Raw genomic sequence first — 23,842 nt, 5'->3', positions numbered from 1 at the left:
AACCCACATTTTCTTTTTGTCACCATTAGCCAATCCATGGAATGGCTACAATTCTGTGTGCTTAAAGGCACTTTAAAATGTATTATTTTAAGTATTTTCATTTTACTACACAGTCTCCGTTTGTCTTAATGGTCCGTACCTGCTCTTAGTCAGGGCTGCATTTTGGAGGTTTAGCATTTTGACAGACAGTACCTCAGTATGATGTGCTGCTAGATGTTTTGTGAAAGCTTCAGCTCTTCTGGTACCTGTTTGCAGTAGAGTCTGTAGAGATGGCTGCTTCATTATTCTGTGTGACGAGCTGAAGGTATCTGACACCAATCAAAAGGTGCCAAACTCAGTCGCCGTCAAGGCCTGCTCTTGCTACGCTATGTATTAAAGATGACAGTCAAACCATGTGTCTTGTCACAGGAGGAAGGTGGAAATAATGCACACAAACAGCCTATTCATACTTCTTGGAGAGCGACTCATGCTACACTCCAACACGCTGTCAATAACTACATACAACACACTTTATGAGGTAATGTAGTTAAGTAATTTCTCATTTTACTCCCAAATAAATTCCTTTGTTTAAGTGCAGTGACCAGATATTTTAATAGGTTAAAGCTTTCTTTCTGTAATTATTGTATACACTACCAGTCAAAAGTGTGGACACACCTACCCATTCTTTACTATTACTGTTTTCCACATTTTATTTTTTCCCACATACTATTTTCAACTAAGTAACAAATTAACAGACTCATTCACTCACTCACTCACTCACTCACTCACTCACTCACTCACTCACTCACTCACTCACTCACTCACTCTTTTCATTAACTAACTAATTAACTACAAACAGACTTTTGACTGATAGTGTGCATGTATTCATGAGTCTCCTGTAATCTGTTTCTTGTCTAGATCCTCACAGAGCAGGTGTGCACACAGGTCGTCCATAAACCTCATCCTGAAACTGACTTGGCTGTGAAGATCCAGAACCCAAGTAATTTATTCTGTCAGCCTATCTATTCTTTTTGTTGCCTGGCTGCAAACACAGACTTATATAAATGTTACAATGGTGGAGAGAAATGGAACAAAACAATGTTAGTTCCTAGCAAAAAAAAATCCATGTTTTTCACGTACCTCACATATGTTAAACAGTCCACATCAGAGGATTCATCGATCTGGAGTTCAAAAAATGGGCTGTGCCTGATGCTGTCTAACACTTGCTTCTTCACATCCTGTGCCATGTCAGAGATGCGCCGACCCACTATGTTGTCAGAGAGTGGAATAGAATCAAGCTTAGAAGCCGTTGCCTCTCCTACCATCGAGGAACACATATCTTTGGCTGCTGCAGAGTCTTTGTCTCTCAGATGATGTACTTTGTCTGCCTTGGAAATACGCAGTGCAACGTGATATGAAGCTTCAGTGGCCTTTGCAAGAACAAAAACACCAATTTACAAGCTTTGGTTGCTTGTCACTTATTAAACAAAAAGCATTAACATTTTTCATTTGGCAGACGTCAATCTAAATCAACTTACAGTGCGTTTTCAGTATTTGTGTTCCCTGGGAATTGATTCCATGGTCTTGCAAGTTTTTGAGAGGATAAAAACAACGTATGGGTTTGTCAAATGTTATGCGCTCACCCTAACAAATGTCTATTGCCTTTGACATTTTTCTGATCTCATTGACATTTATGCTAATTGCTGTGGTTTTGCATTGACAACATGGTCCACATTTGTGTCAATCAGACAAAACTCTGCTTTGACTGGCTGTGTTATTAACATATGTGCTTTTATTTGTTGTTCTCAGTGATTCTAAAGGTGGTGGCCACACTGCTGAAGAACTCCACACCCAGTGCAGACCTGATGGAAGTGCGGCGGCTTTTTCTCTCTGACATGATCAAACTCTTCAGCAACAGCCGGGAGAACAGACGGTGAGGGTCTTCTGTCTCCTCCTCTTCCTCCCTTCCGCCATCCCATAATGACAGCAATTAACCGCCTGGTGAATGGATCAGAAAAGAGAGTGACATTGTTCTCCTTGTTGTTGTATTTAATGTGCACACTCATGATGCTAAATAATCCTCAACATCTCAGCATGTTTCTCTCCCAGCAGATGTTACAATGTGAGCTCACAACAGTTTTCACTGCTGCCTTATGGCTGTTGATTTTCGTTTTTTCTTGCCTTCCGATAGCTGTATGTAGCTAGTTGTCCTCTGTGCTGTCAAAAGTCTGGCAATCAGTCAGCTGGCCAATATACGCTGAGATCTCAATTGTCTGTTATTTCTTTTCATCATCTATATCATTAAATTCTAGAGAGAGCCACTCAGAACTGAAGGGATGAAGCTTTTAGACAAGATGTAGTCATTACGTCTCCAAAGTGCTTTCCCAAAACATCTGTAAACAGTCGCTGGTAGCTTGACCAGATACTGCATTTTGTCATGGCTGTTAATGGAATAGTTCACCAAAACATTCAAATTAAAATTCTGTCATCATTTACTCAACCTCAAATCGTTCCATGCCCGTATGACTTCTGTTGGACACAAAATATTTTTTGTTAAGAATATCATGGTCACTCTTTTCCAAATAATGAATGCAAATGAGGACTGGAGCTTTCTAGCATCAAAAAGGATGCAAAAGTACAATAGAAGTACAATAAAAGTAGTCCATATTACTTTATATGACAAGTTTTCTGTTAACTTTACATGAGGAACAGAATTAAATTGAAGTCATTATTGACTGGTTTTCTTCCTTTCTGTGGTAGCTCTCAAGTCAAATATGGTACCATTGATTGGTCACAAAACATGAAAACCAATAGCATTTACTATCTGTACTGTTGATGTGCCATTTTTGTAGTCCATTTGAGAGCTTTGGCAGATGGGAAAAAAATACTTCAATTTGTTATCAGTGAATAAAAACTTAAATATCAATATGAAACTTTGTTGACATTTTGGAGATTGGCAGCCCCAGTCCTCATCGTCTTTCATTATATGGAAAGAGCAATCTGTATATTATTCAAAGATTCATATTTTGTCTTCCACAGAAAAATGTCAGTCAAATTGGTGTGGAACAACATGAGGGTGAGTAAATGACAGAATGTTCAATTTTTGTGTGAACTATTGCTTTAAGAATGGTTTGCATTATGTAGCTTTAAATTTTACAAGCCGGTAGGTATGGCTGGAACAAAATATTCCTTTCTGATATCTTACAATCCCAAGCATGTCTACTAAAGTAACAAGCTAAATCCATTTCACCTCAGCCCAAGAGCCATTTATAACACAACAATGCACTGCGAGCAAAATAATGTGAATAACACAATGTGCTTCGGGTGTTATTCAAATAGCTGCCAGTCATTCGCTGTGTTACCTCAAAGATCTGAAGTTTAGAGGAGGCTGGGGCTGAAATTGCTTCGTGTTACTTGTCAGTATGTGAATTAGGTGCCACCTTTGAGTACTGTTCAAGGATGTTAAAAAAGATGTTTGTGGAGGAGAGTTTTTTTTTTTAACACTGCAGTGGGCATAATCTATCTAATTTCTGTGTGACAGGTGTCTGCTGCAGTGTTCCGTGTGGCAGGACTGGATGTTCTCTCTCGGATACATTAATCCGAAGAACTCAGAAGAGCAGAAGATCACAGAGATGGTTTACAACATCTTCCGGATCCTTCTCTATCATGCCATCAAGCACGAGTGGGGCGGCTGGCGTGTTTGGGTGGACACACTCTCCATTGCCCACTCCAAAGTAAATAGCCAATTTCCAACAGGAGAAAAGAATGGTGGTCAATCTTTGTGGGTTTTTCAATGGCTTATGCTGATATCTAGATGCAGGGTGTCTGATAAAAATATAATATACAGTTACAGTGGCCCCAGAAAGTATTTGGACCCTTAAGATACAAATACATGAATGTTATTGCATTAAATAACAAAATATGAAACCAAGTGGGCATTTATTGTAAAGCAAAGTAGCAAAAAGCACACATTTAATGCAAAACATTTCACAATAGAGCTTTGGTAGATACAATATAAATAAAATACAAATAAAACAATACACTATTAAAAATTAAGAGTTAAGTATTTGGACGCTTCCTGTTTGTCAAACTTATTTCAATGTCCATAATGAATGTGACCTTAACCCATGGTTGTTCTAGAGCACTACTTTTAAAATAACATTTTTAAGTGTAGCTTAAGAGTCCAAATACATTTTGGGGATACTGTACCTTCTAATAGTAGCTTGAACATTTATTTCAGAATCAGAATAAGAATGAGCTTTATTGCCAAGTGTTCACATGTGCACAGGATTTGATTGTTTTTCTTGCAATAGGAGAAACAAATTACAGTGAGACACAGAATATAAAAGAAGGTAAGAGTATAAATAGACATACAAATAATAGGACAGATAACAGAATGGCATATGCACATGATCAACTGGTAATATACACTCACCTAAAGAATTATTAGGAACACCTGTTCAATTTCTCATTAATGCAATTATCTAATCAACCAATCACATGGCAGTTGCTTCAATGCATATAGGGGTGTGGTCCTGGTCAAGACAATCTCCTGAATCCAAACTGAATGTCAGAATGGGAAAGAAAGGTGATTTAAGCAATTTTGAGCGTGGCATGGTTGTTGGTGCCAGACGGGCCGGTCTGAGTATTTCACAATCTGCTCAGTTACTGGGATTTTCACACACAACCATTTCTAGGGTTTACAAAGAATGGTGTGAAAAGGGAAAAACATCCAGTATGCGGCAGTCTTGTGGGCGAAAATGCCTTGTTGATGCTAGAGGTCAGAGGAGAATGGGCCGACTGATTCAAGCTGATAGAAGAGCAACTTTGCCTGAAATAACCACTCGTTACAACCGAGGTATGCAGCAAAGCATTTGTGAAGCCACAACACGCACAACCTTGAGGCGGATGGGCTACAACAGCAGAAGACCCCACCGGGTACCACTCATCTCCACTACAAATAGGAAAAAGAGGCTACAATTTGCAAGAGCTCACCAAAATTGGACAGTTGAAGACTGGAAAAATGTTGCCTGGTCTGATGAGTCTCGATTTCTGTTGAGACATTCAGATGGTAGAGTCAGAATTTGGCGTAAACAGAATGAGAACATGGATCCATCATGCCTTGTTACCACTGTGCAGGCTGGTGGTGGTGGTGTAATGGTGTGGGGGATGTTTTCTTGGCACACTTTAGGCCCCTTAGTGCCAATTGGGCATCGTTTAAATGCCACGGCCTACCTGAGCATTGTTTCTGACCATGTCCATCCCTTTATGGCCACCATGTACCCATCCTCTGATGGCTACTTCCAGCAGGATAATGCACCATGTCACAAAGCTCGAATCATTTCAAATTGGTTTCTTGAACATGACAATGAGTTCACTGTACTAAAATGGCCCCCACAGTCACCAGATCTCAACCCAATAGAGCATCTTTGGGATGTGGTGGAACGGGAGCTTCGTGCCCTGGATGTGCATCCCACAGATCTCCATCAACTGCAAGATGCTATCCTATCAATATGGGCCAACATTTCGAAAGAATGCTTTCAGCACCTTGTTGAATCAATGCCACATAGAATTAAGGCAGTTCTGAAGGCGAAAGGGGGTCAAACACAGTATTAGTATGGTGTTCCTAATAATCCTTTAGGTGAGTGTATGTGCAAGGTAGGGGTATATACAGTTATTGAATTAAATACATGAATTTACACATGTACATGAGATATGTATTTACATTATTTCACTATGGGGGAATCCTGAGACAGTTTCATTTTTCATGAGGAAAATGCCCTGAGGGTAAAAACTGTTCTTGTGCCTGGATATCCTGGTGCTCAGTGCTCTGTAACAGTTCAAAGAGGGAGTGGGCAGGGTGTGTGTGGTCCAGAGTGATTCTACCTGCATGTTTTCTCACTCTGGAGACGTACAGGTCTTGGAGGGTGGGCACAGGGGCACCAATAATCCTCTCAGCAGTACTGACTGTCCGTTGTATTTTCCTTCTGTCTGGTTTGGTGGCTGAAGACTCAATGACGGCCGGGTAGAACTGTGTCAACTGCTCCTGTTGGAGGTTGAACTTCCTCAGCTGGCAAAGGAAGTACAACCTCGGCAGTGCCTTCTTATTTAATTAAGAACCTGTATCAAATTATTTGCAGAATTGTAAACTTTTTGATGCATGTTAGTTATGATCAGGCGTGCATTTGAAAATCCTTAAAGGAATAGTTTACCCAAAAATGAAAATTCTCTCATCATTTACTCACCCTCATTTTCATTTGAGGTTGAACTATCCCTTTAATTTCTGTCACCACTTTATGTTTGTCAGGTGACATATGAAGCTCACAAGGAGTATTTAGCCAAAATGTATGAGGAATACCAGCGTCAGGAAGAGGAGAACATTAAGAAAGGGAAGAAGGGACTTGTCAGCACTATCTCTGGGCTCTCTGCCCAGGCTTCCACCATTAAAGGCACTCTGCAGCTGGACCCAGACTCCCAGACCCTAACACCTGAGATTGAAGTAGATGAACCAGAGACAACAGACACTGGGCGGAACCTCCTGTCTGAAACTAAGAGTTTGGCTGTGGAGAACCCAGCATCAGGTGTCCGTGTTGAAGTTCACGACCTGCTGGTGGACATCAAAGCTGAGAAAGTTGAAGCCACGGAGGTGAAAATAGATGACATGGACCTCTTACCTGAAACATTGAGTGTCACAGAAAATGGTAGCTTAGTGGAGGTGCACTCTCTCCTGGACAACGTCTACTCAGCTGCGGTGGAGAAGTTAAACAGCAATGTAAATAGTCTGCTGGTGCCTAAAACCAGTTTAGAAGATAAAACCTCAGGTCCTCTCATCAATCTGGCCGATGAAAAAGACACCATTTCCAGCAGCAACACCTTCCTCTTTGGCACAATGTCGACCAGCTCTAGAGAGAACCTCCTGCCTGAAATGGGACTGTCTGAACCACTACCGTTGTCTGGAGTGGAACCTCATGTCCACACCAGCTCCAGTCCAGATCTTGGACTTCTGACTCTCATGGCAAAGAGCTCAAAAGACTTGAAAGCCACCTCTGCAGCTTTGGAGGATGACAGCTTTAAGCTGCAGCCTGCCTTGAGTGGTTTCAATGTCTGTGAAGGGGAAAGGTTGTATAAATGCCCGGGGCAATTGGAGCTGGTGGCAGAGGAGCTGGAGCCAGAGGTTCTTGGAGGAAAGATAAGCGCAGATGTTACAAGCACCACATCAGACACAGAGAAAGCAGACGATGGCAAAGACAAAGATATAAAGAAGATTCAGACTGCTACTACAACACAGGTATGGGAAATGTGAACATATGTTGATGAAAGACTTCTATTTAACAAATCTACTGTTAAGCAGACTGTGTGTAGTTTTATTTATATTATAAAGGATATAAAGAATATAATATATATATATTACATATACAATTACACAGATATGGACACACACACACACACGCATGCATATACTGTATATATATAAAAAAAAAGTATTTGATCCCGTGCTGATATTTTACGTTTGCCCACTGACAAACAAATGATCAGTGTATAATTTTAATGGTAGGTTAATTTGAACAGTGAGAGACAGAATAACAAGAAAAAATGCATGTCAAAAATGTTATAAATTGAATTGTATTTTAATGAGCGAAAGTATTCGACCCCTCTGCAAAAAATCACTTAGTACTTGGTGGCAAAACCCTTGTTGGCAATCACAGAGGTCAGACATTTCTTGTATTTGGCCACCAGGTTTGCACAAATCTCAGGAGGGATTTTGTCCCACTCCTCTTTGCAGATCTTCTCCAAGTCATTAAGGTTTCGAGGCTGACATTTGGCAACTCGAACCTTCAGCTCCCTCCACAGATTTTCTATGGGATTATGGTCTGGAGACTGGCTAGGCCACTCCAGGACCTAAATGTGCTTCTTCTTGAGCCACTCCTTTGTTGCCTTGGCTGTGTGTTTTTGGTCATTGTCATGCTGGAATACCCATCCACGACCCATTTTCAATGCCCTGGCTGAGGGAAGGAGGTTCTCACCCAAGATTTGATGGTATATGCCCTGTCCATTGTCCCTTTGATGTGGAGAATTTGTCCTGTCCCCTTAGCAGAAAAACACCCCCAAAGCATAATGTTTCCACCTCCATGTTTGACGGTGGGGATGGTGTTCTTGGGGTCATAGGCAGCATTCCTCCTCCTCCAAACACGGCGAGTTGCAATGATCATGAGGATGGTAAGGAATCAGCCCAAAACTACACGGGAGGATCTTGTCAATGATCTCAAGGCAGCTGGGATCATAGTCACCAAGAAAACAATTGGTAACACTACGCCGTGAAGGACTGAAATCCTGCAGTGCCCTCAAGGTCCCCCTGCTCAAGAAAGCCCGTCTGAAGTTTGCCAGTGAACATCTGAATGATTCAGAGGAGAACTGGGTGAAAGTGTTGTGGTCAGATGAGACCAAAATCAAGCTCTTTGGCATCAACTCAACTCGCCGTGTTTGGAGGAGGAGGAATGCTGCCTATGACCCCAAGAACACCATCCCCACCGTGGAAACATTATGCTTTGGGGGTGTTTTTCTGCTAAGGGGACAGGACAACTTCTCCACATCAAAGGGATAATGGACAGGGCATATACCGTGAAATCTTGGGTGAGTGAAATCTTGGGTGAGAACCTCCTTCCCTTAGCCAGAGCATTGAAAATCGGTCGTGGAGTGGGTCGTGGAGAGCAATTTATAATAATGTTGACATGTATATTTTGAGATATATATATATATATATATATATATATAAACAAGAAAAATTATAAAATAACAAATACAAAACTCCTAACTCCTAAATCCTCATGATTCAGCCTATTTCAAGACTACTTGCCAAATAAACAAATAATTGCTCATAAAACATTGATTTGTGTTGAAATTATTTTATTGGCTTACTTGTAGAGATCACACAGTTAACGAGAAGCAGGAGAGATGGCTCACAATACTCAAATGAGCGGACTTATACGCAGATGTGCGGTTGTTACTGAGCAATATCAGAAGGCTAGATGGCGCCATTGACCAATCAGAATCGAGTATTCCAGAAAGCTATGTAATAATTAATGTTAGATTGTTTGGTCTTGACCTACTTTTTGTCCAGAGTAATTCTTAATGTGACAATTTTCTGTTTGTTTGCAAGATTTTTTATTTTATAAGTCAAAACGAGAATAAAGTCACAGCTTGGTGAAGTCCAACAAGTGGTTTAATGTTATCTGGATTCAAATGTCTTTGCTTTACCTCTGCTTCCATTTTCTATATCTTCATGCCTGTTAAGCCTGGTTCTGAGATTGCCTCAAGAAATGTCTAACAAACTTCTTTTTTTTTTTTTTCTAAAAGCTGAATTTTAAGGAAATGTAGGTCTATAAACAAGTTTCTAGCATGAAGGCTTTTTGTTAGAAATTACAAGGATGATCTCTATGCAAGAAAATCAACATTGCTATACCTGCTATACACAAAACCCATGATTTGTTTGCCAGAGCCCATAAAACTGCATTTTCTAAGGTGCCATGTGTTTGAAGTGTGTAAGATTTGGAATTCAAATAAGCTTGTATGCTTTCAGAGTCTGCACAGCCGTTCTGGGAGTCAGTTGGACAGAGATTTTCGGGTAGACCTTGGCTTCAGAGGCATGCTGATGTCAGAGGAGCAGCGGCATCAGTTCAGCCCTGGTCCACGCACCACCATGTTCCGTATCCCTGAGTTTAAGTGGTCCCCCATGCACCAGCGCTTACTTACAGACCTGTTCTTTGCCCTGGAGGCAGATGTGCACATTTGGAGAAGGTGGGTGGCTGCTGTTTACTCTGGCTATAGACCCTTGTCATAGTAAACTTTTAAATTTATACGGACAAAAACAAAACCATAAGGAATAGAAGTACAGTTCATTCAATATGTCAAACTGTCTTGAAGCACAAGGGCACATATCATTTTTGGGGAAATTTGTGGAACAATGTATTTTCAACACCAATGTAAGCAACAGAATGCTATTTTGAATTGACTAATATCCCTCACAGCCTTTCATGTCAAATTATATAACCTGTCTGCGCTGACTTATGTCTATTACCATGTATCATATATGTAATAACATTGTAATTACATGAAATAACACAGAATGATTGACAATCATTGTATAACAACAATAATATAGTAAAATACTGAGTTAATGCAATCTAAATGCATATTGTCTTTCTCTATTTTTTTATTTTCTTTCTCATTCTCCATTCCCTCTTTATTTCCTCCCACCAGTCATTCAACAAAATCAGTAATGGACTTTGTGAACAGCAACGAGAATATAATCTTTGTGCACAACACCATTCACCTGATCTCACAGATGGTGGATAACATTATCATTGCCTGTGGAGGAATCCTTCCTCTTCTCTCTGCTGCCACCTCACCTTCTGTAAGTGTGCCAGAGGTTTGACAATACTGTCATCTGGTGGTCATCATAGATTACTACAAAAAAGCTATTAAATAAATAAACATTCAAATAAAAACTGCCTCAGGAGCAAGGCGACATGCCTTATGTTACCTTATTTTATGTGTTCTTTTTACTATTCAGTGTATGTTTTAATTATATCTTTTCTCATTTGCTGTTCATTTATTTGTTTATGCAAAGAATACCAAGGTTAGTATAAATAAATCACTGTATTTTAAATGTTCTGTGTTTCATTGCCATTTTTTCCTCATTAATTTGGTGGCTGTGGCTCAGGTGGTAGAGAGGGTTGGCCACTAATCTCAGGGTTGGTGGTTTGAATCCCGGCCCACATGACTCCACATGCCGAAGTGTCCTTGGGCAAGACACTGAACCTCAAGTGCCTTGCTTGGCAGCTCTACCGCCATTTGTGAATAAATGTGTGTATGAATGGGTGAATGTGTCACAGTGTAAAGTGCTTTGAATACCGTTAAGGTTAAAAAGGCACTATATAAGTGCAGATCATATACAATTTACCATTTGTCATCCCACAAACATTATACTTAAAGGGATAGTTCACCCAAAACAGAAAATTCTCTCAGAATTTAATCACCTTCATGCCATCCCAGATGTGTATAGCTTTCATTCTTCTAAAAATATAAACAAAGATTTTTAAATAATATTTCAGCTCTGTTGTTCCTCACAATGCAAGTGAATGTTGACCAGAACCCTGAAGGTCCAGAAGGCAGTATAAAAGTAATCCATAAGACTCCAGTGGTTAAATCCAAATCTTTTGAAGCATTATGAGAGGTATGGGTGAGAAGCAGATCAATAATTAAGTATTTTAAACTGTAAATCTACATGTTCACTTTCACATTCAGCCACCTACTGGTTGGGGCGTGTCAAAGGTGGAGATTGATAGTAGAAAAGGGCTTAAATATTGATGAGTTTCTCACCCATCATATAGCTTCAGAATATATGGATTTAACCACTGGTGTCTTATGGATTACTTTTATGCTGCCTTAATGTAATTTTGGACTTTCTGAGTTCTGGTCACCATTTACTTGCATTGTGAGGACCAACAGAGCTGATGCATGTTTCAAAAAATCTTTATTGTGCTCTGCAGAAGAAAGAAAGTCATACACATCTGGGGTGAGTGAATGATGAGAGAATTTTCATTTTGGGTGAAGTATCCCTTTAAACTATTTTGTTTTTGTACATAGATCAATTATTTTTTAACGGACTGGTACAATATTATACAATGAACACATGTTCCCAAAAAGTCAGTGCTGTTGTTTTAGTTGAGTTGAATGTCTTAGTCAGAACATCTTATTGTGTCACGTCGTATCTCATTGTCTGCCATCACTTTTGTTTTTCTTTACTGAAATTATTGACTGATAAGTGTTGTATTGCATGTTCTGATGCAATCATTTGCTGTGATATTAAGCTTTAATATAATGTCTTTGTGCATTTGGATTATTTTTTGTGTGTTTGTGCATCTGTCCATGTCAGACTGAATTTGAGGTCATTGAGACGATGCAGGGCATGTCATCTGAGACGGCTGTGATCTTTCTGAATCGACTGATGGCCATGGTGGACGTGCTGGTTTTTGCAAGTTCGCTCAACTTCAGCGAGATCGAAGCTGAGAAGAACATGTCCTCGGGAGGACTGATGAGACAGTGCCTCAGACTAGGTGTGTGTGTGTGTGTGTGTGTGTTTGAGCGAGAGAGGGAGATGGTGTGTTAGTCTCAGAACACATTTTTAACAGCCATATAATAATAAATAATAAAAAAATATCAGTTATAGAATTTCAACATAAATTAGTTTAGCAAAGTTATCAGTTTTGGCACTATGTAAGACAAACAAGCTTCTGGCCTGATATACACAGTAGCTGAGTGAAAATATTTATTACGTCAAATCTGTTACTATAGAACATGGTGTATTTTTTGCAGGAATAGAATTTTATCCAGGAATACTCTCTTCCCTCTCTGTTTGTCCTCTTCCACATTTTACAATTTTTTGCACACTCTTCTTCTGTCTCTCAGTTTGTTGTGTGGCAGTCAGGAACTGTTTAGAGTGTCGACAACGTCAGAGAGATAGGGGACTGAAGTCCACTCTGTCCTGCAGTAAGTCTCAGGAGGGAATGCTAAGTGTGTTCACGGCCAGCAAGGTACCAAGTTTACTACACACTGTTCTTTTGTATTTAAGTATTACACATATTTACACATGTTTAAGTATAAAAAAAAATTGTAATTCTTGCTATTCATTTAGACAAAAAAAATGTATGTTACAAATGTTGTATACAAATGTGTCATGTGATTTAATCACTTACTGTTATTAAGAGTATTTTAGTGCAACTATGTTACATAGTACCTACAGTATACCTTTTAATAAACAAGGATTTAGAAGTGTTTGGGGTCATAACTTAATAACACATAACATACCAACTGAACTGCAGCTTGTTCAAGGCTCTTTGTTAAAGAGTATAAAATTAATGGTTTCTTGACACTTTGTTCCACACAATGTAACATTGTCAGGCAATGTGTGATTTGATACTGTGGGGAATGTTGCAAATGTGTAAATGACCTCTGCCATGTGAGAATTGGTAAAGTGTTAGTAAAGCAGCTAAAAAATCAGCTTTATCTGCCTTAGACCACAATAGAAAGTTTCCCCAGCAACGTTTCTCCTATCAAGGACCCAGAACGACTTCTGCAAGACGTGGATATCAACCGTCTGCGAGCTGCTGTCTTCCGTGACGTTGTGAGTCAAATATTTAAATAGTTTGTCTTGGGATGGGAAGACCATATCATTTCAAAAGGGTCTCTGATTCTTATTTTTTATGTTGACTGACACCCCAAAAATTTAATTAAGAAATGCTGTTAATTGCACTATATAAAACTCTCCATTCAAATATTACAGTCACTAAGATCAGCTGAGTTCAGAGAAACAATTCAAGAATGCTGAAAAATTGATCACACAGTAATTGGACATTTAAGCAACACATAAAAATGTATGAATGCCATTGAATGTGATAACAAATATAACATCATGAGGCATTTATTTTAAATAATGGTATAACAAATATATTTTTCAAGCAAATATTTCACAAAAAAAAGTTTCATAGGTTTTTGTTCATAAAACAGTAGATGTAGTTCACTTTCTGGCTGTCAAACTTAGTTGAACGTGTCTAAATTTATTGTGATGAACAGATATTTTATGGTTTAGCGTTTCTCTTTGCGTGACATGTTCTGGTCACATGTTGACTCTTCTTCGTAACCTTTGCTGATTTTGTGTTTTACAGGATGACAGTAAGCAGGCCCAGTTCCTGGCTCTTGCTGTTGTGTATTTTATCTCTGTCCTCATGGTATCTAAGTACCGGGATATTCTGGAGCCCCAGCAGGAGACGGTCAGGTTCATTAGCCAATCTGGAAGAGGGGTTCGGCAGGACATTAGTTCCCCCACCAGCACAGGTGTTGTAGTGGAAAGGCTAATATTTTATTTGTTGACACACCTTAATACACTTATTACATATACAATGGTGGCCAAAGGTTTGGAATAATGTACAGATTTAGCTGTTTTAGAAGGAAATTGGTACTTAATTTCACCAAAGTGGCATTCAACTGATCACAAAGTATAATCGGGACGTTACTGATGTAAAAAACAGTACCATCACTATTTGAAAAAGTCATCACTCCAACACCTTATCCTTGAGTAATCATGCTAAATTGATAATTTGGTGCTAGGAAATCACTTAACATTATATCAAACACAGTTGAAAGCTATTTGGTTCATTAAATGTAGCTTAACATTGTCTTTGTGTTTGTTTTTGAGTTGCCACAGTATACAATAGACTGGAATGTCTTAAAGTCAATATTAACACAAAAATGGCTAAAAAAGAAACAGCTTTCAATAGAAACTCTTCAGTCAATCATTGTTTTGAGGAATGAAGTCTATACAATGCTTGAAATCACCAAAAAACTGAAGATTTCATACAAAGGCATACACTAAAGTCTTCAAAGACAAAGGTTAACTGGCTCTAACAAGGACAGAAAGTTTGAGAAATAGACACTGTACATGTCCTCAGCTGACAGCTTCATTGAATTCTTCCTGCTCAATTCCAGTGTCATGTACAACAGTAAAGAGAAGACTCAGGGGTGCAGGCCTCATGGGAAGAACTGCAAAGAAAAAGCCACAGAAAAACAAAAAGAAAAGGTTAGAGTGGACAACGAAACACAGACATTGGACAACAGATAATTGGAAAAGAGTGTTATGGATCTTAACCACATTGAGCATTTGTGGGATCAGCTAGACTGTAAGGTGCGTGAGAAGTGCCCAACAAGACAGCCACATCTATGGCAAGTGAATGGCAGGAAGTGTGGGGTGAAATGTCACCTGAGTATCTGGAAAAACTGACAGCTAGAATGCCAAGCTGTCATTGCTGCATGCAAAGGATTTTTTTGATGAGAACACTTTGAAGTAGTTTAAGAAGTTCTGATTTTATTTTTCAAATTGTAGTAGTCATTTTTCATGTTATTAATGTCCTGACTATACATTCTTATCAGTTGAATGCCAAATTGGTGAATAAAAGTACCACTTACTTTCCATAAGAGTTAAATCTGTACATTACTCCAAACAGTTTGGCTGCCAGTGTAGATATTTTACATATAACCTGTCCAAGGTTTTTTTTATTTGCCATCAAGATTTTAGATGAAAAGTTACATAAACAGTGAGCTCAATTTAAATAAATAAATTGCTATACATGTTTTTTTTATTTTTAGCTTTGCTTAATTTACATTCATGTTTACAACACAAAATGCCAATTGTAAGGTAAACTTAAAAGAGAGTTAACTAAAGTAAATGAATAATTGTGTTACTTAAACTTCTTTAACTTACAAATCCACAGAATTACCCATAAGTACCTGTGCTTGAATAATTGATACAAGTTTGTTTGGTCAAAAGGAACTTATGTGGGCATTTCATTAGTTTTTATTAAGAATTCATAGAGATTTTATCTATTTTTAGTATTACTGATGTTATTTTACCGTCGATAGCTGTTTCGTGTAAAGTCACCATTAGGGTGATCCTTAACAGAGAGAACAGAGACAAAAGAGGTTTAAGAAGAAAAAAGATGTATGGAGAAAGAACATTGGGATGTAGGAGCAGTGCTGCTATTTCCAGCCCCATCTGTCAGTGCCCATTAGGAAGGCAATCCACCAGAGAATAATGGGATCATAGAGGCTGAGGCACTACTCTGCTTCGGCCTTATACATTTTGGGGAAAAATTATGATGGGGGTTGGGGGGAGGAGGGGTTCCAAACAACATGTAGCAGTCAATTTCTGCACCCAAATCGGCATCCAGACATGCTCCATAGCTAAATCGTGCCCTGCTGACCTTGCTAAGGGCGCACAATGAATATTTATGAGAAAATCCCAACATCTGGAGAACAACTGGGTCAGGACAAGCAGGAGATTGAAAACAGAATGGTCACAAGTGCAAGGATTTGAGGTTATTATGCAGAATATCTGTCTGAGGATGATGAGTAATGAATAGACTGACCGCAAATACTTTTAAAGAAAAGAAACACTCCATTGCCATTGTGCTACATGAGTATGATCTTCTTGAAAATATGTCAAATAAGACATACACAAACAAAAGTGTACAGACAAAATTCTACTATATTAAGGAAAGTTCAAACAACCTGGAAAAACAAACCAAAAAAAAAACATTAGGAAATGACAAAAACATTAATAAAAAATGGTAAATGCAAATAAAGAACAGCATATACAGTATAAATAGATAACAAATATATAGATATAATTTACAAAAGATAAGGAAGAGGGGATACTTGACTTAGACCCTTAGTGATATTCTTTTCCTAACATTTTATTTCAAAATAGTAATCTCTGAATATTAACATGCATGATATATTTCATAACAAATGCTGTTCTTTAATGCCTTCCAAAACTTTGAAGGAATGTCAAGAGGAATTGAAATCAGCAAGGCATGATTTTAGTCATGGGCGCCTGCAGGATTTCATCTGAGGGTACGCACAGAAAATCTTATATCTAGGAAGGTCCGGGGGGATGCTCACCATGAGATCTCTTCGTTGTTGAAAAAATAACACCAAAACATTCAATTCTAGTGAATTTAAGAGAAACATTTTTTGTATTTTCTCGAGTATGATTAGCATTCATGTAACTATTGGCTAAAGCATTTCTTTCAATAATGATTCAGAACAAAATTCACCACAACAAATAGAGCAAAACGCAGGTGTCTCGAGACACATTTATATCAGTTGAAGAAGTTCTTTTTAACTTGATGCAGCATCTAATAATGCAGTGCTCCCGTGAGAGATGCTAAAAACCCTGTGAAATGTGACACATAAGACATCCATCTAGAATGTTTGCATTTAAAACGATTGAAAAATGTGTGCGAGTGGACGCAAAAACATTACTGTGTGAGAAACACTCCAAATGATTCAGCGAGATGGTGCTAAATCACAAATCGATTCAGACATTTTTGCAAGCCCATTTTGCCAATTCATTGAAAAGAACGGACTCAAAAACATTATTAACTTGCCAATTGTGCATTGCTAGTTCTTTTAAACATCCAACAAAAACACGGACACACTTCATGATTGATTAAATGATTGAGAGTGAATGTTTCTCAGGTCAGTCGTGTGCTCATGGTACGCACAGTGCGTACGGTCATTCAGCTACAGGCACCACTGATTTTAGTTACGTTTATTTAATAGATTTTCTGCTTTTATTCATGAATTGCATTTGGTGCCTTGAAATGTAGCACTTTAGGTTTAGAGCTTTTAATAGAGTTACTTAAAAAGAAGTGACAAGACAACAATTGTACTTATGGACATGCTGGCAATATATTATTAAATTGCATAATATTGGAAAGTACTGGTTTGTGCAATACTTGATGTATGTTATTTAGCAATAATTATAATTAAAGGAATGTTCTCAGTAAAGCGCTCCACAAGCCACATGATAAGATGCACAGATTTACGGTGTCAGTGTCCCAAATTGAATGTTTCACATTGTAATTTTTGTAAAATGTGGTTAGTATAGCTGCCTTGGGTATTCTGTTAACCAAAAGGTTGTTGGTTCAATCCATGTAAGTGACCAGTTTTGTTATGCCTGTACCTGTAATATATGAATTGCAAGTTGGTTAGCAGTTTCTACTGGCCTTGTTGTGTGACAATGAAAACTATTCTATTCTATTCTATTCAAATTTCCTGCATTATGATTTGTGATCTTCAGAGAACCCATCAGTCCTCTTTAATGGCCGTAAGGATGCCATAAGTGCAATGGAGGAGGCACGGCGAGAGATACCCCTTCCTCATTCTGACTCTGGACTGGGTGATGAGCAGTTGTCTAGCATGATGAATGGGGCTGACCTTGAACTTGGTGCTGGGGGTCCGAATGGCATGAGTGGGCTGCTCTGCACCCTGTCCTCAGAGGTCAAGTCGCAGGAGAACTTGGCTGAGCCGTCAAGCGTGGAGCACTCATCGATCTCCAGCATTAGTCAGGCCAACAAAGGCATCAATATCAAAGACATCCTGAAGAGCCTGGTGTCAGCTCCTGTGGTGACCACAGAGAGTGGACCAGACCCCCTGTCCTACCCTGATCACCTGGCCATGAAGAGGGAAGCCCAAGCCATGCTACCCATGCAGTTCCATTCCTTTGACAGGTAACATGATCTTACAATAGTGTTCCAATGCAGAGATTTGGGGGATGTACCTGTACGCCAAAGTTTACTGACGTGCTCCTTTTTCTCTAGATTCTGAAAGCACCTCAGGTTTGAGAAAAGGTGTAACTACATGAAAACTAGTAAACACCACAAACAAACACACTCAGTAAACATTGTCTTAAAATTCACTGATCTTAAACAGACACAAACACTCACTCTGAAAACTAGCCACTGCGTTTGTGAGGCTTTAAACCATATCAAGAAAATCAGTCCCAGTGGTGTAAGAAAATATCACAACATTAAAACAGGCATAAAGCCACTGCAGACATGATGAGTGTGTGTGTGTGTGTGTGTGTGCTTATTCAATTCAACTAAATGTGTTTGTATAGTGCTTTTTACTATACATATTGTATTTATTACACTTTTCGAAATCATACTTTTGTTGTTGTTTTTTTAAGGAAAAAACTAAAGGAAATAAGCAAACTATAGCTGGGTCATTGACAAATAACATCATATCCATGAACTTTTTTTTAATCAAGATTTTTCCAAATGTTCAAATGTACCTGGCACTATTGGTGCTATGAGTTTTTTTGTTTTACCATTTTAATCAGCATTTAGCTTTTTACAGTATGCTGTTTAAAACGTTTTTGTTAAAGTCTTGCGAATGCCTGAAATTTTATGTCAACTACCATAACTATGTGAACATTTTAAATGAATGCAACAAAATTGATGTAAGCAATTGGGAGAAGTGGGAGAACTATGTGCATTGAATAGATGTTAAACTATCAGGGACAGGCAGGTACAGCAATTTAAAAATATATAATGATTTTTATTTTTTTTAATCTAAAATAATGTATAACATTTAATAATCATTAAACACCTCAAAAAACTTAAAAAAAATTAATAAAAGTATTTAAAAGTGCTATACACAAACCTGTTAACTTCTATTATCATTCTGTGTGAACCCTCTTTTCTTGGCAGTGTCTAAAATTGTTTCCCAGATTATTCAGCAAAAAAAAACAGTTACAAGCCACTTTGACAAGCACAGTTCCTGCCTTTCAAAAGTGCATTACACAACCAAAGCTGAAAAAACTCAAATGACTATAAAGTAGAACTTTTCATGACTTACTGTATTCTCTGTATTTCTGTCAGACATGAGCATTTTTTCAGCAAGGTGTGGATTCTATGGATAGTAATAGCATGTGCTACTCAAGGTCCCATCATGAAGACATTTAGCAGATTACTGTGTATTTATAATGTTACTTTATACTTACTTTCACTTAATACTAGTTATGCTACTATTGTATTTGTTGTCACTTTCAGTTATTTGTCTTGTGGTTAATGTTGAGAGCTCATACTATACTTACAGTAAGTTGTTTTTGGTTGATATTGTGGTTTGTGGGATAATGATACATTTAATTCATAAAAATTTTAGAGGCTGCCTTCACATAGTGCCGCATCAAAATTCAGCCTGATAATAATTCCTTAACCTCATTGATTGTTTATAGTGGCACATAGTGGCATTCACTATTATGACATCATAGTTGTCATGGAATTTAGAATCTCTGCACAGCTGAGACATCAGAAAGCTTGGCATTTGAGATGGAATCTCTTTGGCTATATAAAGCTCATGTTTCTCCAGGTTTGCTTGTCTTAGGGTAAGGACTTGCTCTATACCACTATGTGGTGTAAATTATGCAAGGTTAATGGGGTGGGAACAGGGCCATATTAAGGTAGCGTGGGGCAGCGATGGTTGGAGACTGCGGAGCGTTAATCTACAAACCTTCTCTGTTGCGCCACGGCTCCACATTTATTCCAGCTTCTCATGCTAAACGTGTTTATATGCGCTCCTCCACAGACCATCAAGATTAGGAAGTATTTTGTTTCATGTGTAATGAACACTGAAATTTTATTATTTTTCTTTAAACTAACCTCATCTCTGTCACTCAGAGATGCTTGCAATTTTGATTTATATTAGTTCCTAGTTCGGATGCAGCATTCTGGGCGAAACTACCAGCTATTTGGCCTCAGCTTAGGGAATTCAGTCACCTATATATGAGGGAATCATAGTAATCACAGCCTTAGTGTGTGCCTAGTGCCCTGTAGGGTTAGTTGGGATACAGGATGGGGTGGGCTGCTTATTCACCTCATGTGAAGGTGGGTATTGTGACAATTCTTTTCACCATCCCCTTCTGCATATCTCGGCCCCCTTCTGCATATCTCCCTTATCCTCCCATATTGTCCCTTATTCTTTGACACTATTATTTTCTAGATTGCTGTAACTGTGGTAACGTGTAATAATATGAACCTCCACTGGGTGGCAGAAACATCTACGCATCAGATAAAAAGACAAATAATTGGCTTTATGTTGAATGAACGTTTCTTGTCACCAATAGCACTACTGTAGCCCATTTACGGCAGATGTATACGTCCTAGGCCCTTAAAAGTACAGTGACCTTTTCTGTATGCAATCCCTTTGGTTTCTGTGCCTTTAAACATTACACAATACATCACAGTCAGACTATGATGAATACCTGGATTATTCTTTTCCCTGAGGAATGGCCATAATTATTTTTTTGGTCATAAACAAGCCATAACATTCCCTGTACTTCCTATCACTAAGAATTGCTGTGTTTGAAAATGTCTCAGAGATGTGTTTGAGCGTTTTGTGGCGTGTTTACATTCCAAGGCCAGATAAAATCTCCATATGATTTGTCTCTGCTCTTAAAACATATTTAGTTGCTCTGCAAAGCTGTTGCTGTTCATGGCTGCACAAAATCAATATATGTAAACAGTTTTTTTTATTATTATTAGATTAACATGTTCACTTTGACATTAAGTTACCTTTAGCCAACAGCTAGACAAGTAAAGTGTTTTGCTGTAAGTTTACTGACTTTCAGATTCATATTGTACACTAAAATTACTAGAGTACACTAAACTGCCAGTTCTAATCTGATTCACTGGCTGTGATGCACCTTGTAGAAGTCAGAATCCACAAATATTATAGGTGGCCAGAACAATTTGACAATTCTTTGGAACATTTTGGAATGTCTTAGGTTTGTGAGGTTCATGGCTTTATGAACCTAATTATAATAAGGCAGAATTTTGATTGAAGCAGTTTGTAGCATGTAAATGTGATGCCTCAAAAAATAACTGTATATTCCACCTTGTCTGCAGAATTCTGTCTGTGAAACAGTCTATGAAACAATTGGTACTTATTAATTACAAATATAAATTCTAATCACTGAGTCTACACATATCATCCCCTCATTTCTTCAGTGCTTTATTGAGTTAGCTTCAATTTCAGATTTAAAGGAATATAATAGGTTTAATACAAGTTAAAGGGGTCATGACATGGTTTTTTTTATTGTATTATTATGTTCCCTTAGGTGCAATTATAGTATTAATATATATTTTTTTAAGAAAAACGTTTAAAATCTAGTGATTTATGACCTTTTCCCACCCTGTTTCTCATCCTCAGATTCAAACAGTCTGTTTTGGGGGCGTTTTCCATTTAAGACTTCAGTGTTAACGCCCACTGTTATGATTGGCTAACGTCAGTGCCTATGTATCAATTATTGACGCCCCCAGCCAGAACAATATGCAAGTAAACTAAGTAAAAACACTGTGATTATTCATAATGAATGAAATTGCGCTTTAAAAAGTAGTTTAAAGTTTAAAATAGATTACTTACAGTTTGCGTCGTCGTTGTTCCCAGAATAGTCGGCACGGACTTATCTTTGAGCAACAGTTTTCTGGCAAAGCCAGCATCATATTGAGATTTGTTCTCAAAACAGTCATCCTTAAAATGTACAGAACAAACGCTTAAGTTAACACTGCCGTGACTGGGTCGATCCGCAAAAAATAAACTGCATCCATTTTTCCCTGACGTCTGGATCTTTCGGCAGCTTATTCAGAGGTTTTGTTTGACCACAGCCAGGAACAGCACATCTGTGTGGCATCGTAATTTTCCTGTGCACAAGTAGTCTCTGTCAGAGCTCGCTGTCCATCGACTGAACACTTGTGAGGCGCACGGCGATACTGAAATGAGCGTAGTTGTCTTGCGCTTATAGCGTAGTTATCTTGTGCTGGAGGCGGTCATATGCAAACGCTGTTACGTCACTTCTAACCGACACGTCACTTCTAACCATGAATCCAGAACGAGCTGTATTTTGAGCTTGATTAAATAAATGATTCGTTTAGAACGGGGAGGACGTCTTAAAATATTAAACTTGCAGGACGTTTTAATGATACAAAGACCTCTTATATACCAAAAGATCAAGGCAAATTTGGTTTCTCATGTCATGACCCCTTTAAGATCAATAGACAGCAGTTGTGGAATTGTGTTGATTACCACATAAATAATTTCAACTCATCCCTCCTTTTCTTTACAAATAGCAAAAATGTAGTTCACAGTGAGACATTTACAATGGAAGTGAACAGGGCCAATTTTTGGAGGGTTGAAAGCCAGAAATGCGAAGCTTAGTTTATAAAAGCATTTATAATAATTCTTCTGTTAAATTAGTTTTTTGTTAATTGAACTGTGAATTTGTTTAAATCAACATTGACTGAGATTACAGGGTTTACAGCATTATATCGTCATGGCAACAATGTTGTAAAATTGGATATAACTTTTTCAGAAAAGGTTAGTAAGTGATTTTATCATGCTAAAATCATGTTAACTTGCACATTATGTCTATACTTTTAAAACAGTGAATATTAATATTTATGGATTGGTCCTATTCACTTCAATTGTACGTGCCTCATTGTAACCCAGATTTTTTTCTCTTCGTTTTTTTTTCTCTTTGACCTCTGCAACGTATCTCACTGCTTTTTCAGTATTGTTTTTATTTATTTATTTTTATTTAGAATGTAACATTATTTACATGCATCTTTAAATTCATCCCTATTCAAAGCACCACCATACAACAATACACATTCAGACTGATGCCTTGGCTGTTGAGTTACATCTTGTACTGCTTTTGAGCGTCCTGCTACAAGCTGCATTTTTAAGATGCAGTGTCAAGTTGAAAAAATTCAACTTGGCAAAAAAATACATTTTGAAACACCTGCTTTCTGTTCCAAAACAAAATGCACTGCATATAGATTGTTTGAATGCAACAACACATTTTGTATCAACTAAGTGGCAGTTCTTAGCCAAAATTAGCTACAATAGCTACCATATATTAAGGAAGTGTTCTGAAGAATGACTAATGTACGACTAGGCCCATGTGCTTATAATGTGCTCCTCCAATCTCAGACACTCAGGAATGCAGTGACTAACAAGAATAATGGAACTACACTTGCTGAAATGTATGCAACCACCACAGCACCACAAATAAGGTGTGTCTTCTAACTAGTAAAGGTGGTGTGGTGTGTGTGTGTGAGTGTTAGGAAGGGTCTCCAGGGTGTTGATGACAGATTAAACAGAAGCGCCCCATCGTGGCCCCCGTTCCCCTCCTGTCTTCCTCACTCCTCAGCACCCTAATGGAGGCTGGCAGGCAGAAATGAGTTGCCATGGCAGAGTGTATTATTTTTGAAATGCTTTCACACAGGCTGTCTGCAGACGCCAGGCCGCACCACTCACTCCCGCATGCTTTAATGTCATCTGCTGGCTCTGAAATTGCTGTGTCTAATTGTTTGCCACCTGCCACCAAATGCGCTGCCAGCCATGGATAGGCCTCCTCAATTGTCTGCATAAACTTCAATAGATTGGGAGTGACAACATCAAAAAA

General features: G+C 38.4%; 1 protein-coding gene across 1 annotated transcript in view; it reads left to right on the top strand.

Moving 5' to 3' along the window:
* Positions 1-23,842, top strand: part of LOC127631541 (neurobeachin-like) — a 351,059-nt gene that overhangs the window by 125,766 nt on the left and 201,451 nt on the right. Inside the window, exons 18-30 of the mRNA XM_052109693.1 lie at positions 409-517; positions 898-979; positions 1,789-1,912; positions 3,521-3,713; positions 6,287-7,267; positions 9,557-9,774; positions 10,237-10,390; positions 10,607-10,615; positions 11,915-12,095; positions 12,448-12,572; positions 13,055-13,162; positions 13,704-13,872; positions 17,678-18,107. Of these exons, the coding sequence (XP_051965653.1) occupies positions 409-517; positions 898-979; positions 1,789-1,912; positions 3,521-3,713; positions 6,287-7,267; positions 9,557-9,774; positions 10,237-10,390; positions 10,607-10,615; positions 11,915-12,095; positions 12,448-12,572; positions 13,055-13,162; positions 13,704-13,872; positions 17,678-18,107 (2,883 nt within the window). The remainder of the gene's footprint in view (positions 1-408; positions 518-897; positions 980-1,788; positions 1,913-3,520; positions 3,714-6,286; positions 7,268-9,556; positions 9,775-10,236; positions 10,391-10,606; positions 10,616-11,914; positions 12,096-12,447; positions 12,573-13,054; positions 13,163-13,703; positions 13,873-17,677; positions 18,108-23,842) is intronic.

Source organism: Xyrauchen texanus, chromosome 38 (genome assembly GCF_025860055.1).
Source record: "Xyrauchen texanus isolate HMW12.3.18 chromosome 38, RBS_HiC_50CHRs, whole genome shotgun sequence".
In the NCBI taxonomy this organism is placed as follows: Eukaryota; Metazoa; Chordata; class Actinopteri; order Cypriniformes; family Catostomidae; genus Xyrauchen; species Xyrauchen texanus.
Note: the sequence above shows the minus strand (reverse complement) of the source record. Positions and strands in the feature narration are given on the sequence as shown.